Source organism: Spermophilus citellus (genome assembly GCF_964194105.1).
Source record: "Spermophilus citellus genome assembly, chromosome: 6".
Taxonomy (NCBI): Eukaryota; Metazoa; Chordata; class Mammalia; order Rodentia; family Sciuridae; genus Spermophilus; species Spermophilus citellus.
In genome coordinates this window covers 95,155,072-95,169,511 of record NC_138187.1, presented here as the reverse complement: position 1 = coordinate 95,169,511, position 14,440 = coordinate 95,155,072, and the positions used below count along the sequence as shown (strand labels likewise).

Below are 14,440 nucleotides of genomic sequence, written 5' to 3'. Positions count from 1 at the left end.
GGCCAGCAGGTCTTGGGATACTCTGCATTAATAATTCTGCAGGACCAGCTTCTTAACCTGGAAGTGGCTCTTTGTGATCTGGGTGGAGTCTTTATTTGCCAATATACTCCACGAACCCATCTGTAGATATTCTTAGTAGTTTGAATTATCTTCCCGGTTCCAGCTTTTACCCTTAAGAAGGCATATTTGTAATAATTTTGAGGAAGTTTTTAAACTTAAATTCTTTTATATCAAATTTTAAAAACCTACAAATTGTTGTCAGAAATTCAAGTGCAAATAAGTATTGCTGGATGAGCTACAGGAGATTGAGGCCAGAGCACTGGAACCCACTGCAGTTCAACCAGGTCACGTACAAACTGAGGTGTCAGGTCAGACTTTCTGTTAATTCTGTAGCAGGCCCAAAGCCCAGCTCTCCTCGTCTTGCAGATGAGACTTGACTTCAGTGTGTCAGTATTGAGGGAGAAAAAGATTGAACGTAGGTATATTTTTAGGAAATAGTTGTGAAAAATGATTTTCATGATTGGCTACTGTGTCCCTGTGGAGTGGGGAGAGGGTAGGCATGGGCCATTCATCACCACTAGTCCAGCTTTGCTTTCAAAATCTAGATTATTGGGTTTTACTAATTCTTTGTGATTTCTTTGTTGCTAGTGGGTGTAGAGAATACTTGAGAGTTTCTTGATATCCATAGCAACATAGACAATTTATGTGCAGGTCAAATTCATTTTGATTCTTTTGTGTTCTGTGGTTACAGTTATAGAGGACATCTGGGGAGCTTTTTGATTTCTAAAACAGTATAAGTAATTTATATGCAGATTAGTGTTTATCCAAGTAAGATCCAGAGGCCACCTGTACCACCAGATCAATGGTGTTTGTGTTTAAAGGCCTCCAGAGGCCTAACCCAATCTCGGGGGAGGAGGCTCAGGAAGGAATCTCCTTTCCCAGTGAGGACCACTGATGGGTGTAGCCCACTTACACCGAAGTGAACTGTTGAATTTAACAAGGAGGGCTGGGGGTATATAGCTCAGTAGTAGAGACTCTGGGCTTGATCCACAATACCACAAAAAGACCAAAAAGGAGAAAATAAATAAGGCAGCCATGGATTATTTAAATGTTTTCTGGCAATAAAGTGGCTCACACATTAGAAGTAAACATAGTTATTCATGCTAGTCAGGATATACTAACGTACTAACAGGTTTAAGTGTAACCTTTGCATTTTGGGAGCATCTTCCCTGTGTGTGTGTGGTGTTGGGGATAGAAACTAAGTGTGTGCTGGCATGTTCTGTCACCTGAGCCATGTGCTTAGCCCATCTTCCTATTCTCTCTCTTTTTTAATTAGTTGTAGATGATCACAGTACCTTAATTTATTTATTTTTATGTAGTGCTGAGGATCGAGCCCAGTGCCTCACATATGGTAGGCAAGTGCCGGACCACTGAGCCCCAAGCCAGCCCTCTTGCCCCAGTTCAACCACATGGAGTAGCTTTTCTTGGAAGGAGTGAATCTGGTTACTAATGACTTCTGACAGTTCAACTGCTCATAATGTGTACTGTGAGCCAGAAGCCATACCAGGCCACCACAGAACACTGAAGTTGACCATTATGGACTCTGTTCTCACAAAGCAATCTAGTCCAGGGCCAGCCTGTGTTTTTGTGTAGTCCATGAGCCAAGAATGGGTTTTACATTTTTTAATTGTTGAAGAAGATAATTTTGTGATGTGAAAATAATAATAAAAAAATCAAATTTCAGTATTCAAAAGTTTTGTTAGAACACGGCCATACTTGGGTACAGACGCGTCACTTAAAACTACTTTTCACTAAAACAGCAGAATGAAGTTATAGAGACCTAGACTAACTGGAGGCTGCAAGGACTATAGTATTTGTCATGTGTCCCTTTACTTCAAGTATGCCGGTCTTTGGTCAGTTTGTATGGACATGACATTCTGGATATTGAGTATCCCTCACAAAGTTCAAAACCCTGTGTTGTTTAATCACAGACATGGGGACTTGGGCATAGTGAACTCCAGTAATACTAACATATTACCTAACAAAGACATCTGGAGTTCTCACTTTTCACTTTTGGATACTCAGTGTACTAAAATTACAAATATTTCTACAAGTCAGGTCTCTGCCAAAATATGTTTCTATGACTGGAAAGCTGGGTCTTCAGGAAGAGTTGAAAATTTCAGCCCAATGAAATCATTTAGTCCTGAATATTCCTCCAAATAATGATCTTTGAGCATCTTGACCAGTAGTCAGCTATGGATCAGTCTTGACAGGATCAGTGGTTGCTCATAGTGTCTTTTAGTGCAGAACTCCCTAGGCATCGAGGGTGGCAAGTGACTCGGTGCATGCTTGCCTGTCATTTCTCCCCAGGACCATCTGATTGGACATAGCCCGGCAATAATTTCTCACTGAGTTAAGAAGCCCTTGCTCAAGAAGCTGTCCAAGATTTCCTATTGTTTGTTTCCCCTAAAAGTAAAGGAGGGTTCCACCCTCTCCCTAAGCCGTCTGTAACTCATTTTCTCATTTTAGTGGAGTTGTAGGCACACAAGTCAGCTTCAGTTAGTTGTTGATTATTGTCATTTTAAAATAGTCAAACAACTTTGCCACATCATAGACGGCTTGTTTCTTACTTGTGGATCTTGTCCAGAATCACTCCGGAGGACTACCAGGTGATCAGAGCAGGTACCGGTTCCTGTTATGGTGGAGTCTGACCAGCCACTCTACAGGAGGCCTTTCATGAGGAATCCCAAGGCCCACAGAGGAGCACAGTGCTTCACAGCCTGAGGAAGAGCTGGGCCCAAGGCAGTCTGCACCTGTTGCGGGGGGCACTGTGTTTTGTCTTTCTGGCCCTGCTGTCAGCTTAGTTAGATGACAAAGTAGCATTTACCTGCAGAGCTACTCCTATGGTCTCCATTGCTGTAGTCACTTTCTCTCAAGGCACTCTGGGTGCCTGGATTGGCTGATAGGCACCAACTGTAGGGCAGTGCTACCATGGCTACCTAAGAAATCCCCAGAATTTTACCCTACAGCCGTGGGACGGAGGGTGAAATGTTCTCGGATTTCTTTTGTGCAGTACTGAATCTCTCAGTTATATAACTCAAGTATCAGAAAGAAACCCCATGTTTATCCAATGTGAAAGCATCTTACAGCAAGCCTTTTGTTCCTACAAATTATTGGTAGTGATTTTGTGTCTGTTTGTGTCCTTGCTTTCGTTTGCTTCAGTCCATCAAGGAAACTCTTCAGCCTGATTCTGGGAAGGGATCCTGCCAGCTTCTGGCCAGTCACCGGGCGCTGTGGTCAGGGCCACTGAGCACCCGCCATCTGAAGTGTATATGTGTGTTTAGGTTCTTGAGAATGCCTGGAACAGAATCCCTTATTTATCTCCAGAAAAGATGTCTTGGGCCACAAGTAAAAAAAAATTTTAAAAGCAAAGAATATGGAAGCTTCTAACAAAATAATCTTCTTTTAATATTTATTTTTAATATTTATTTTTTAGTTGTAGTTGGACACAGTACCTTTATTTTATGTATTTTTATGTGGTGCTGAGGATCAAACCCAGGGCCTCGCACGTGCTAGGCGAGCACTGTACTACTCAGCCCCAGCCCCAGCCCTGGTCACTCCTATACAGCCAAAATCATTGAAGTTTCTAACCATAACTGAGAAGAACTAATAAATCCTTCAAGCATAGCTACCCTAGAATTCTGACATGTGATAGCAATACAGAAGTAGACTGAGGACATTCTAACCTGGCAAGTGAGGACTTAAGAGCAAACTTCAGATAACCGTTCCAAGGTCACTTTAAAAGAGAGCTTTTGAAGACATACCCCCCTGTACTACTCGGCGTAGCCTCTGCGGTTAGAATCTCAACTCCTGTCCTGCGTGTGTCTGTACTCAAGCAGTCTCAAGTCTTCGAGAGCTAGGGTGCTGGTTCTCAGTGACAACTGCATGTCAGAAACACCTGAGGGGCTTTTGGAACTGAATATCTGGGCCCCACTCCTCAGCTAATTTTACCAGAACTGCTGGGAGTGGCACCTTGGCGTTGCTGGGATTTTTCCTTTGAGGAAGTTTTCATTGTATTGACAAACATCCTCGGGTCCTACTCGATGGTAAACCAGAGCACATACCAGTGCCACCCAAATCCCACCAAGCTTATCCCCACTTCCCAGCAGCTATTGTGTGATTATTTTCCATCGTAGGTGTGTTTTGCCTGTTCTAGGATTTTATATAAAAGGAAATTGGTTTTTTTTTAGAGACTTCCCGGTTGGTTATAATGTGATCAACTGAAGTAGGATATCTCAATCTGAGGAGCACTTTGTTCAATGAGGAATAAGAGATTCTTGGAATAGTCTATAAGGGCAGTATTTTGAAAGTATCGTAGACAGTTTTCATCAGATAACGCTAAGAAGGAGGGGGTGGCTTCTGTCCATTTGGCCTTGTTTTGTTTCACACTTTGCTGAAATATTCATTTTTCCAGGCTCAGATCCACCCTCTTAATTCCACTGAGAAAAATTATTCTAGCAGCCTGGCTCTAAGTAAATTTAAACACAATTCAAAATCGGATTTTTATCCTCTATTATACTATGTAGTTTTGTGAAATTAGGTCCTTAGCATGAACTCTGTGCATTCATAGTCTTCCCCAAAACAAAGAAATGTTGCTGCACATGGTTACACTAAATTAACAATTCATTTAAAAATGTTTAAACAAACAAAATAAGGTTTGTGAGATCATGCAACCTCCACAATTTTGCAAAATCTTTCTCAGGACAGCAGGAACTGTAGATCTGCATTTAAACTGAGTAACCACAGGAGCAAGTTGGTGCACAAGTGACCCAAACCTAACCAAAGTATGGTTTCCCACTCCCTTGCAGAGTGTTTCAATAGTATAAGTGTTTCAAAGAAAGAACAGTTTGCTTAGGTCCTTGCAGCTATAGTGGTACTGATTCCAATTCTAGCAATGCATGATTTTTGCCCATAGAGAAACCCTGCATTGCTTTGTTTTATGAGGCTTTAAAACCAAAGTGCTCAGATACCAGCTGTAGGGTAAATCGTGTCACAGGCTTCTGCTTAGAACACAGAAAGAAAAACATGTTTCTGTGCACATAGCAGCCTTGAGACAGAAGCTGGGGTTTTGAGCTGGCCAGGTTGAGGCCATTCAGTAGTGCACAGGCACCCTTTCCACGGCCACTTCTTCCATGAGACAGCTTGGAGCCAGGCTTGGAATTGCTCCAGTTTAGCTGGAGTTATAGGAAGGTCCAAAGAAGAGGGTGTTTCTGCCCTGCTTAATTGACAGAAGAGTGGGCACAGTATTTAGTGAACATTAAAACTATTTCAGCAGTGTTGATTATATATATTTCTTGTGAATAATATATTACCAGTTAATAGAACTGTAACCCCAGTGATACTATTTATTACAAGACTCATAAAATCGTAACTTAGTGACAAGGTAGATATCTGAATTTCAGTAGTGCACCCAAAATGTTTTAGAGTTGACAAGATAGTAAGGCACATAGCAGGAAGGATTTGTTTGTATTCCTCCTTATTTGTAAAGGAATATAGACTTTTCTAATTGCTTGTAAAAAGCAGCCACGTCTGATCATCTTACCTTTTCTCTTCCCCATATCTGACAACACATCAAACTGCTTGCTTAGTCTAGAGAGGATGTGTGGAAGGACATTTGCCCAAAGGTGTTTGCCCAAAAGCACTAATGAAAAGGCTGCAGTGCCCCCAGGAATGCATCCTGCACTCCCCTGAGGTACAAGAAGCAGCTCCTGGGAGGCGCCACTGATAGTCTACAAATGCTTGTGTGAATGAGAAACAGGGAATCCTACTGAAAGCCAGAGCATCTTCAGCGTCCCGACCCCCCCCCCCCCACACACACACACACAGAATCATAAGTACATAAGTATGTGAGGGTACTATGTGTGATTATTAGCTCTGTTTAACCATTCCAAAGTGCATACATATTTCAAATCAGGTTGTACACAGAAAGTCTAAACAATTTTTTTTTTTTTAACTAAGGAAAAAAAAAAGAATTGTGGGTTGGGGATGTAGCTCAGTGGTAGAGAGTTTGCCCAGTATATGTGAGGCCCTGGGTTCAGTCTCTGGTTCCAAACAAACACTAATGCAGTGTTTGTTTGGAAAAACAAAATCTAGAGTTTGATGTTTGTTTTCAAGCTCTATATGTCTCTAAGCGGTACATATGGCCAGATATCAAATTCTGTGTTCATAAATTGAGTTCATCCTTTCTTTCCCCTTAGTATGGCTAGTTTACTCACTTAAAATTCAGTTTAGTTCATTTATCCTTTTTTTAGGTGGGGGGGAAGACTGAGAGAATTCCCAAGCTGCATCAACCATTTTCCCCCAAAGACTGTAAACCTGGGGTCCAGGAAATCTCATTGCTTTTTGAACTCCATAGCTATGCCATTGGTACTCTGTCTGGACCACACATCAGAGCCATATGAGGAAATGGCAAACAGAAACAGGTCACAGGTCCCAACTCCAGCAATTCCAGCCCAGGTGCCAAGGAGTGATGTCCAGCTGTATTTAAAAAAAAAAAAAAAAAAAAAAAGCACTGTGTCTGCCCTACACATTCCTGCAGAATCCAAATGAGAAGCTCGAGTGGAAGGAAGCTAGCACCTGTACCACAAAACACCCGAAATCAAGTTTCTTGAAAATAAGATTGTTTTCCACCTTATTCAGATATTTTAGTGTTATGTATATGTATAATCAGTTGAATTAAGCTTTAGCTGGAAGCCCTGTTACATGAGAAATATTTGTTCTTTCCTCTGCTGTATTTAGCAAATTAAAATGACTTCCTGTGTATAAAGTTCTTTCAGCAGGAATTGTATCACTAGACAGAGAATCATAATCTAGTAGCCTGAGAAAGTTACAAATCCACAGAAACACGGCCAGACCAACTAGGTTCCTTGGCAGTGGGATCTATTTGCCTTCAGAGGTTCAGCATTTCTTCTTTGCCTTCAATTTGTCATGTCCGGACCTTGACTCTGTACATAGAAACACGTGTCTTGTCTCCCAACTAAGTATGACATGAAAGGCAGATTCCTATTTGTTTTGTTTTCAAGTTTTCTGAGAGTGGAAGAACCTAATTAGCTTGTAGGCCAGACTAATAGGAGCAAGAGTTGCTCCTGAACAGACCTGTAACATTTTAAAATAGATACGTTAGCGCACAGTTGCACTATGTATGATTCATGTGACACAGATTTTAAAAATAACCCTTTTAACAAAGAATAATGTTGTATTGAAATTTTCTATTCAATATTGCTAATTTAAGGACTTTAATCTCGTTTTTTTGGTTAAAAAAAAAAAAGATCCTCCATTATATCTGTTATTTCTTTTTATCTGAAAATTAGAGTTTCAAAATAACAAGAAAAGAAAATATTTATCATTTCTCAGATATTATGCCAAGCCCAACATAGTATTTTTCAAACACACTTTGTAACATCAAATGCTGTTTCTGCTATGCATATATGAGACATTGCTCTTTATCAAATATTGGAAGTAATTCATTTTTTAATAAAATCTTTGCATACTCTAATCCTTTATATATTTTTATACAGATATGGACATATGAACTATTAGACCTTATATTTGGCATCTTCTTTCTTTAACAGAGCATTAAGAAGAAGAATACAAACAAGCAGGAGATGGGCACGTACCTGAGGTTCATTGTGTCCCGAATGAAGGAGAGGGTGAGTTCTTTCAGGGAGTCTTTCATGATCCCCACCAGATATACTTTGCTCTGGTTCATTCTTTCAGAGTTAATGGCTGGGAAATAACTAATGTGAATATAGCAATACGAAGTGTGAAAACCAATGCTATCACATTTCTTCTCTGCAGTAAACAGTTCTGCATTAGGCTGGTTAGGCTTTTTTCTTTTTTCTTTGTTTTTTAACACAAGCATCTTATTAGCAACATGAGATCAATTTTAAATTTTCATTTTCCACAATTAACATTTTCATTGACAATTACTGTTTAAAATGGAATTTTTTTTTTTTTTTGTGTGTGTGTGTGTGTGTGTGTGTGGTGTACTGGGGATGGAACCCAGGACCTTGTGCATGCTAGGCAAGTGCTCTACTAAGCTGCACACAACCCACAATTTCTCTTTAAAGGCAGAAAAAATATATTGAGTTTTAGGAATTGAAGTTTTGCCTGTCTCTCTTTAACCACATTTAAAATTAATGTATCTAACAACCTTTTAGGCTATAGATCTTAATAAGAAGGGGAAAGACAATAAACACCCGATGTACAGAAGGCTGGTGCACTCAGCTGTCGATGTTCCCACCATACAGGAGGTAAACTGGTTCCTTTTACTTGTGCTTTGATACATTTTCTTTTCTTTTCCTTTTTTTTTAAATTTTATTTTTTATACTTATAGATGAACAGAATGCCTTTATTTTATTTACTTTTTATGTGGTGCTAAGGATCGAACCCAGTGCCTCACACATGCTAGGCAAGCACTGAGCTACAGCCCCAGCCCACGATATATTTCCTTAACTGTCACATTAAAGAAAAACTTAGCAGTGAAACCAGGATTCTGGTTGCTTCCTTTCCACTTCTCACCAGAGCAAGAAAAGGTGTAACCACCAGATAAAGCATGATTACCCGTCAGTTTCTTGTAACTTACCCTAATGTACACTGTCATCTTTAAAAGGACAGATCCTAAATGACTTAGGCTTTTTGGTACTTGTTGATTGAAGTAAATGTATTTTCATCTGGACAATTTAATATTTCATCTGTGAAGTACTCATTGCTGGACATGGCTTTCTAGGGTTACCCTGTGCTGTGGGGTTTCTTTCAGGCAGGACTTAGAACATAGCACTGATCTAGAGTCCTTGGGAAATAATAAAATAAGCAAAATAAAAATTATGCTTAGAAAACTGAAGATACTCTTAAAGTACTTAATTTTACCTACTATAGCTGAGGGCTTTTAATGAGTTTATTAATATTCAATTTTAAATTACAGTAGAGTCCCAATAGAACTGTAGTCAGTTTCTAGTCAGGATTGCTGGATTACTAACTTTGTACTTTGTACTTCCTGTGTCAGGTTGGAAAATCTAAAATCTTATCATTGTCCATAATAGCTAATACCCTAGAGAGATCAGAGGAATAACTTAAAATCATCTCACATTTTGTGATCCTCTTAGTAGCTGAGAACAGCTGTGGCTATGTTATGTCAACATAAGATTAAAGTTGCCTCTTCATATTACAAAAAAAGTAATTTAAATTTTACCTCTGGCTTCCAGGAGACAGCCTGAAAGCTGTGGAGACAGCCACAGGCATAGCCCACCTCCTGCACACCTTCCCGCTCCTGCCTCTGCTCCTGCAGCTTCCCTTCAGCTAACACCCTAAGACCCAGTTCAGTTGCCACCTCCTCTGTGAGGGTTTCTCACCTTCTCCCAGTTGGTTCAGCTAGACCCAGGTTAAGGCTGGCTGGACCAGTGTGTCTTGCCCTTGTGCTGACTATGAGTGGCAGTATTGTCAGGAAAATCATTAAGATGAGTTTTTTATGATTTAATCAGTTTACAATCCAGACCAAATTATGACCATGATTAAGAACAAAACTCAAAACAAGGTGCTTTGGGAGGGCTTTGGGAAAGTTGTTCCCAGGCACAGTGTGTATTGGATCATCTGGGTGGGCTCCTGGACAATACCAATCCCTGAGTTTACGCTAGCCCACTGCAATCAGAAATTCAGGGTGGAACGCAAACATTAATATTTGCAAATGATCCATGAGGCATAGATGTAGATAGGTGGTGGAAACTCCTAAGTAGAAGAAGCCGGGGAGCCCTCATGGAGAGGCCCCACGGTGAACAGGGTCTTTGCACAGGGAGAAAGCTGCATTGCAAAGCCAGGGTGGAAAAGGAGCCTGGGTCTTAAGACCTTCAGAGGCAAAAAAAAAAAAAAAAAGACCTTCAGAGGCAATGGCATTCCAAGCCATCTTCATGCCCATTTCCTAAACCTGTCGGATGAGAATGTGCTACCTAGTTCTAGGTGATTTGGCCATATCCCTCTTCAAAAGTATGGCCCTCAAACCCTCAGATTTCCTCTGAAATTCCTCTCTGAAAGAGCATTTGGTGTACTTATAAAGCTTAGCAGCAGTTCGTATCATTATTACAAAATGAGAGATTCAAATTATAAATTCACTTTGGCAAATTAATGTAGAGGACGTGGTGACCGCAGGGGTCTCTGATCAGCCACACTCCTCATTCTGTAACAGCCACAGTCTCCATTTCCTTTACACATGTTCCCTGTAATACAGCAGTGGTCCTGACACTAGCCTGAAGAGTTCTGCTGTGTCCCATTCTCTAATCTTATGACTGTGATCCAGACAATGTTTCCTCTAGTAATGTCTTGTCTTGCTCTCTACAGAAGGTGAATGAAGGGAAATACCGAAGTTATGAGGAATTCAAAGCTGATGCTCAGTTGCTTCTCCACAACACAGTGATTTTCTATGGAGGTTGAATATCTTTTTTTTCTTTTGTGTGCATTTAATTTAAAAAAATGTCATTTACATTCCCTAATGAGAAATGTCTTTTATAAAATGTTACATTCAAAAAGTATTTTTATGATGTATACATAGGAAATGGTAGAATTTAAATTTATGAATATATGGTGATGTAGCTTATAGAATTGACTCGCCAAAGGCAAAACTATAGCACACTAAATGATAAAAATCTATTGTTCTTTATAATTTTTTATGTGTTTGTTTGTCTTAGCTGAGAGGTTTTTTGCAAGCACTTTGAGTAAATCTGTTGTTTCCCTATTAATATCCCATTTTTGAAAGGTAAGAGTTCACTCTATGCCTAGAAAATTTGTGGTTGTGTTGAATATAAAATAAAAGCTGCCTATTGAATTTTATTTTGCTGCGTCAATCTTACTTAAAATACATATTTTGGCTTGAAATGGCATATGTCCACTTCTGAGAAGTTCAAAGGACTTGGTGACTATCCTAATCTTGCCAGTTGTGTTTCTAGATGATGATCGTAGGTCATGCGTATCTTTAATTACAGCAGACAGTGAGCAAGCGGACATCGCGAGGATGCTCTACAAAGACACATGTCACGAGGTACTCTTTATGCCTGATCATCGGGCTTGCTGCAATCTAAGCACATTTCAGGGTTCCACTGTTCTTATTCACATTTCCTTACCCATTTCCCTTACATGTAAACTTATTTTCCTCTTTGACATACATGGGAAATAATGCAAATAGGAAAAAAAAATTCTGGCAAAACTGTTCAAATAGAAATTCTGGGAGTTAGATTTGACCACTAAGTAACTTTCAGATACCCTTAAGCTGTTGTGAATATTAGTGAGATAATGCAGGTAAATGTGTTCTATTAGGCCAGCTACAAATGTTACCTCTTTGAATTAAGAGTTCATATTTACATCCCTACTGTACATCAAATGAAATGCAATTTAAGGAAGTATTTTTGAGTGTGTGGCCTTTCTTATTTGAAACACTTACCTCTAACCATATTACCTCTGCAAAAGTTCATCAATTCATATAAGAAGTTTTATTTCTTGATTTCAAATTTGATGTTTGTTTTTTATTCATTCAAACAATGATTATTGACTGCCTTCTGTGTACCAGGCAATATGGTAGGAGGAATAAAATGGTGACTAGGGCTAAGGCTTCCTACTCAGGGAGCAGCTATCTTCTAAAGACAGAGACTGGAACAAGAAACTGAGAAAACACATTCGGTCACAAGTTGTAAAAGAAAGGCTACAAAAGCAGCCAGGGACCAACAGGAGGGGCATCCTGGGAAGACCCCTCTGAGGAAATGCCCTTGATGAGAGTTGGGCACAACTCTGGGTCAGACCCCGCCTGCCTCTCAGGGCCTTTCTTTTCCCTTTATGTGCCTGCCATCTAAGACCATGGGGCTGGTTCTAGCAGGAGAGTGACAGGGTCTTCTATTACCTACTGCAGATTTAAAAACCTGATCAATGATTACATAAAGAACAAAGTTGATGTCTGTTTATGTATATAAATGGGAATGTTTGTGGGAGTACATTTTATGTAAACTGAAATAGCTGCTCTTCTTTTTCAGCTGGATGAACTACAACTTTGCAAGAACTGCTTCTATTTATCCAATGCTCGTCCTGACAATTGGTTCTGCTACCCTTGCGTATGTGAAATTTTGTCATTTTACTTAAGTGTGTAACATGATTCTCTAAGGAAGTGTATTTCTGGTTTGCTTAAAGAATATAATCCTTTATGAATATTTTTGTTTCATACTACATATAGCTTTCATGAGTGTGAACTGAAATATGGGGTAAATAATGGATCATTCTTTATTTTTCAATTTAAAATGAGGTACTTAGTAAGACTAGACATCCTGTTCCTCAGCAGATGGTAAAGTGGAGGATGCGAGGTCGGCTTGGGATTGTGTAAATCCAGCAAGCATTTGCCCAAGAGCCTCAAGCGTTCAGGGTCAGCTCCCCAGTGACACTGGCCTCTGAGGCTGCCTTAGCAGCCACTCTTCTAAGACACTACTGTGCAAACCTGTCACTGTGCAGCTTATGAAAATGGAGATTTCTGGTTTGGTAGATCTGCACAGGGCCTGAAATCCTCCCATTTCTAATAAATTCCCAGGTGATGCTGATGCTGCCGACCCCAGGCTACTCTCTTTGAAGCAGAGTTAGGGCATTCTATTTGCCGCTCTTGTTCCCATCGTCCTTGGCTGTTCCTGCTCTTTCTGAGAAATAAGGTTTATATCGCCACTCTTATGCAATCCAAATTTTGGGTTTTTCTTAAAGGTAAAAAAGATATACTTTAAAAATAATGGATCATACTAAGTAGTTAAATATTAATATGTACTTACATTTAAGCCTAAAATGTTTTACCTTAGTAATATTATTTTTTTTCCTCAATTTTCAGATACCTAATCATGAGTTGGTTTGGGCTAAAATGAAAGGTTTTGGGTTTTGGCCAGCCAAAGTCATGCAAAAAGAGGACAATCAAGTTGACGTTCGCTTCTTTGGCCACCACCACCAGAGGTAATATGGGAACCATGTGCCCTGATTAAGCTGTGCTTCTGAGGCTGGTGGCTTCTCTGTGAGGGACAGTGTGAAGCTTTTCCTTAAATGGAATAAATAAAATCAGCACTTGACTGTGCAGCTAGTAATAAGTTCTCTAAATTATATTTGCAGATAATTTTCAGATGTTCTTTGCTAAATAGGGCATTCTCAATAGTTGATGCCATTGATCCTTAGAGGCATATTAGCAATAAGATTAATAGTGCAGTAGGGTGGAAGAGTCCTTAGATTTTCTAATTCACAATTTTGTGAAGATATTACTATTTCAGCTATCTTCAAGACCCTGTTAAACCTCAGACAACAGTAGTCAGTTTGGGATTAGAGCTTGTGGATCTTACACCTTGGGAACGTGTACTAATGTGTTAAGTGTGCCTGTGGGTGGTGTATACATATCTGCACAATATTCCTTCTGGGAGATGAGTATGGCAAAACTTAAATTTATATATTTATAATGTAAACACACATAGACCCCAAGAGTAGAAATCATCTTATTAGCATAAAATTATTTTGCCTAGTCCAAGTATCATATACAAAGTATGCTGAACTATTGTCCGATGAAATTACAATACCTCCTTCTTTGTGAACTAGGGCATTAGTACTATTGAACATTGACATTTAGGAAGTCTAAAATATTGACATATTAATGTTGTCACTAGTAGTGACTCACATTTTAGAGTGTCTCTGGTGACTATCCCAGGACTCAAGAGATTGATGAGTCCTAATGAAGCCACAAAAAGATTCAAGAATTCACATCAAGCTGGGCATGGTGGTGCACACCTGTAATCTTAGAGGCTGAGGCAGGAGGATTGTGAGTTCAAAGCCAGCCTTAGCAAAAGTGAGGCCCTAAGCAACTCAGTCAGACTCTGTCTCTAGATAAAATACAAAATAGGACTGGGGATGTGGCTCAGTGATTGAGTGCCCCTGAATTCAATCCCTAGCATCCCCCCCGCCAGAAGAATTCACATCAAGTTTTTTGGTTCATAAAACTCAAATATATTAAAATAAGGGGGAAGGTGAAAAAAAGCATCTACATTATCTAAAAGAATTTAAATCAATAGCCCCTTAGTGTGTCCTGTCATGCCAGGTGAGTGAGGTTCCTGTGTACTGGTCATTGTTGTCAGAGAATCTACAAAATGAAAGGCCTTATTCTCCCCATCATGAGTTTTTACTTACTTTTCCTTTAATTTAAGTTAGGTGACAAAAACTTGCAATACTTTAAATTTCTTTGTTCTTTCATAGATAGATACATACCCAGCTAACACTGCGACAATAAAACAATACAATACACATGGACATTTTGGTCTTTGATGAGTAGATAGTAGTTTTACCATGTTTAGTACAGCCTGTTCGTTGATTTCGAGTTCTCACCAACACAGGGAAGCAG

At 39.6% G+C, this 14,440-nt stretch overlaps 1 protein-coding gene across 14 annotated transcripts in view; it reads left to right on the top strand.

The window, feature by feature from the left end:
- Positions 1–14,440, top strand: part of ZMYND11 (zinc finger MYND-type containing 11) — a 95,594-nt gene that overhangs the window by 70,153 nt on the left and 11,001 nt on the right. For 7 of the 14 annotated variants that reach the window (XM_081297430.1, XM_081297431.1, XM_081297429.1 and 4 more), the window contains 6 exons: positions 7,632–7,709; positions 8,220–8,312; positions 10,390–10,477; positions 10,983–11,086; positions 12,069–12,146; positions 12,899–13,017. In XM_081297430.1, the coding sequence (XP_081153556.1) occupies positions 7,632–7,709; positions 8,220–8,312; positions 10,390–10,477; positions 10,983–11,086; positions 12,069–12,146; positions 12,899–13,017 (560 nt within the window). The remainder of the gene's footprint in view (positions 1–7,631; positions 7,710–8,219; positions 8,313–10,389; positions 10,478–10,982; positions 11,087–12,068; positions 12,147–12,898; positions 13,018–14,440) is intronic. The other 7 variants (XM_081297435.1, XM_081297428.1, XM_081297424.1 and 4 more) reach the window with 3 other exon arrangements.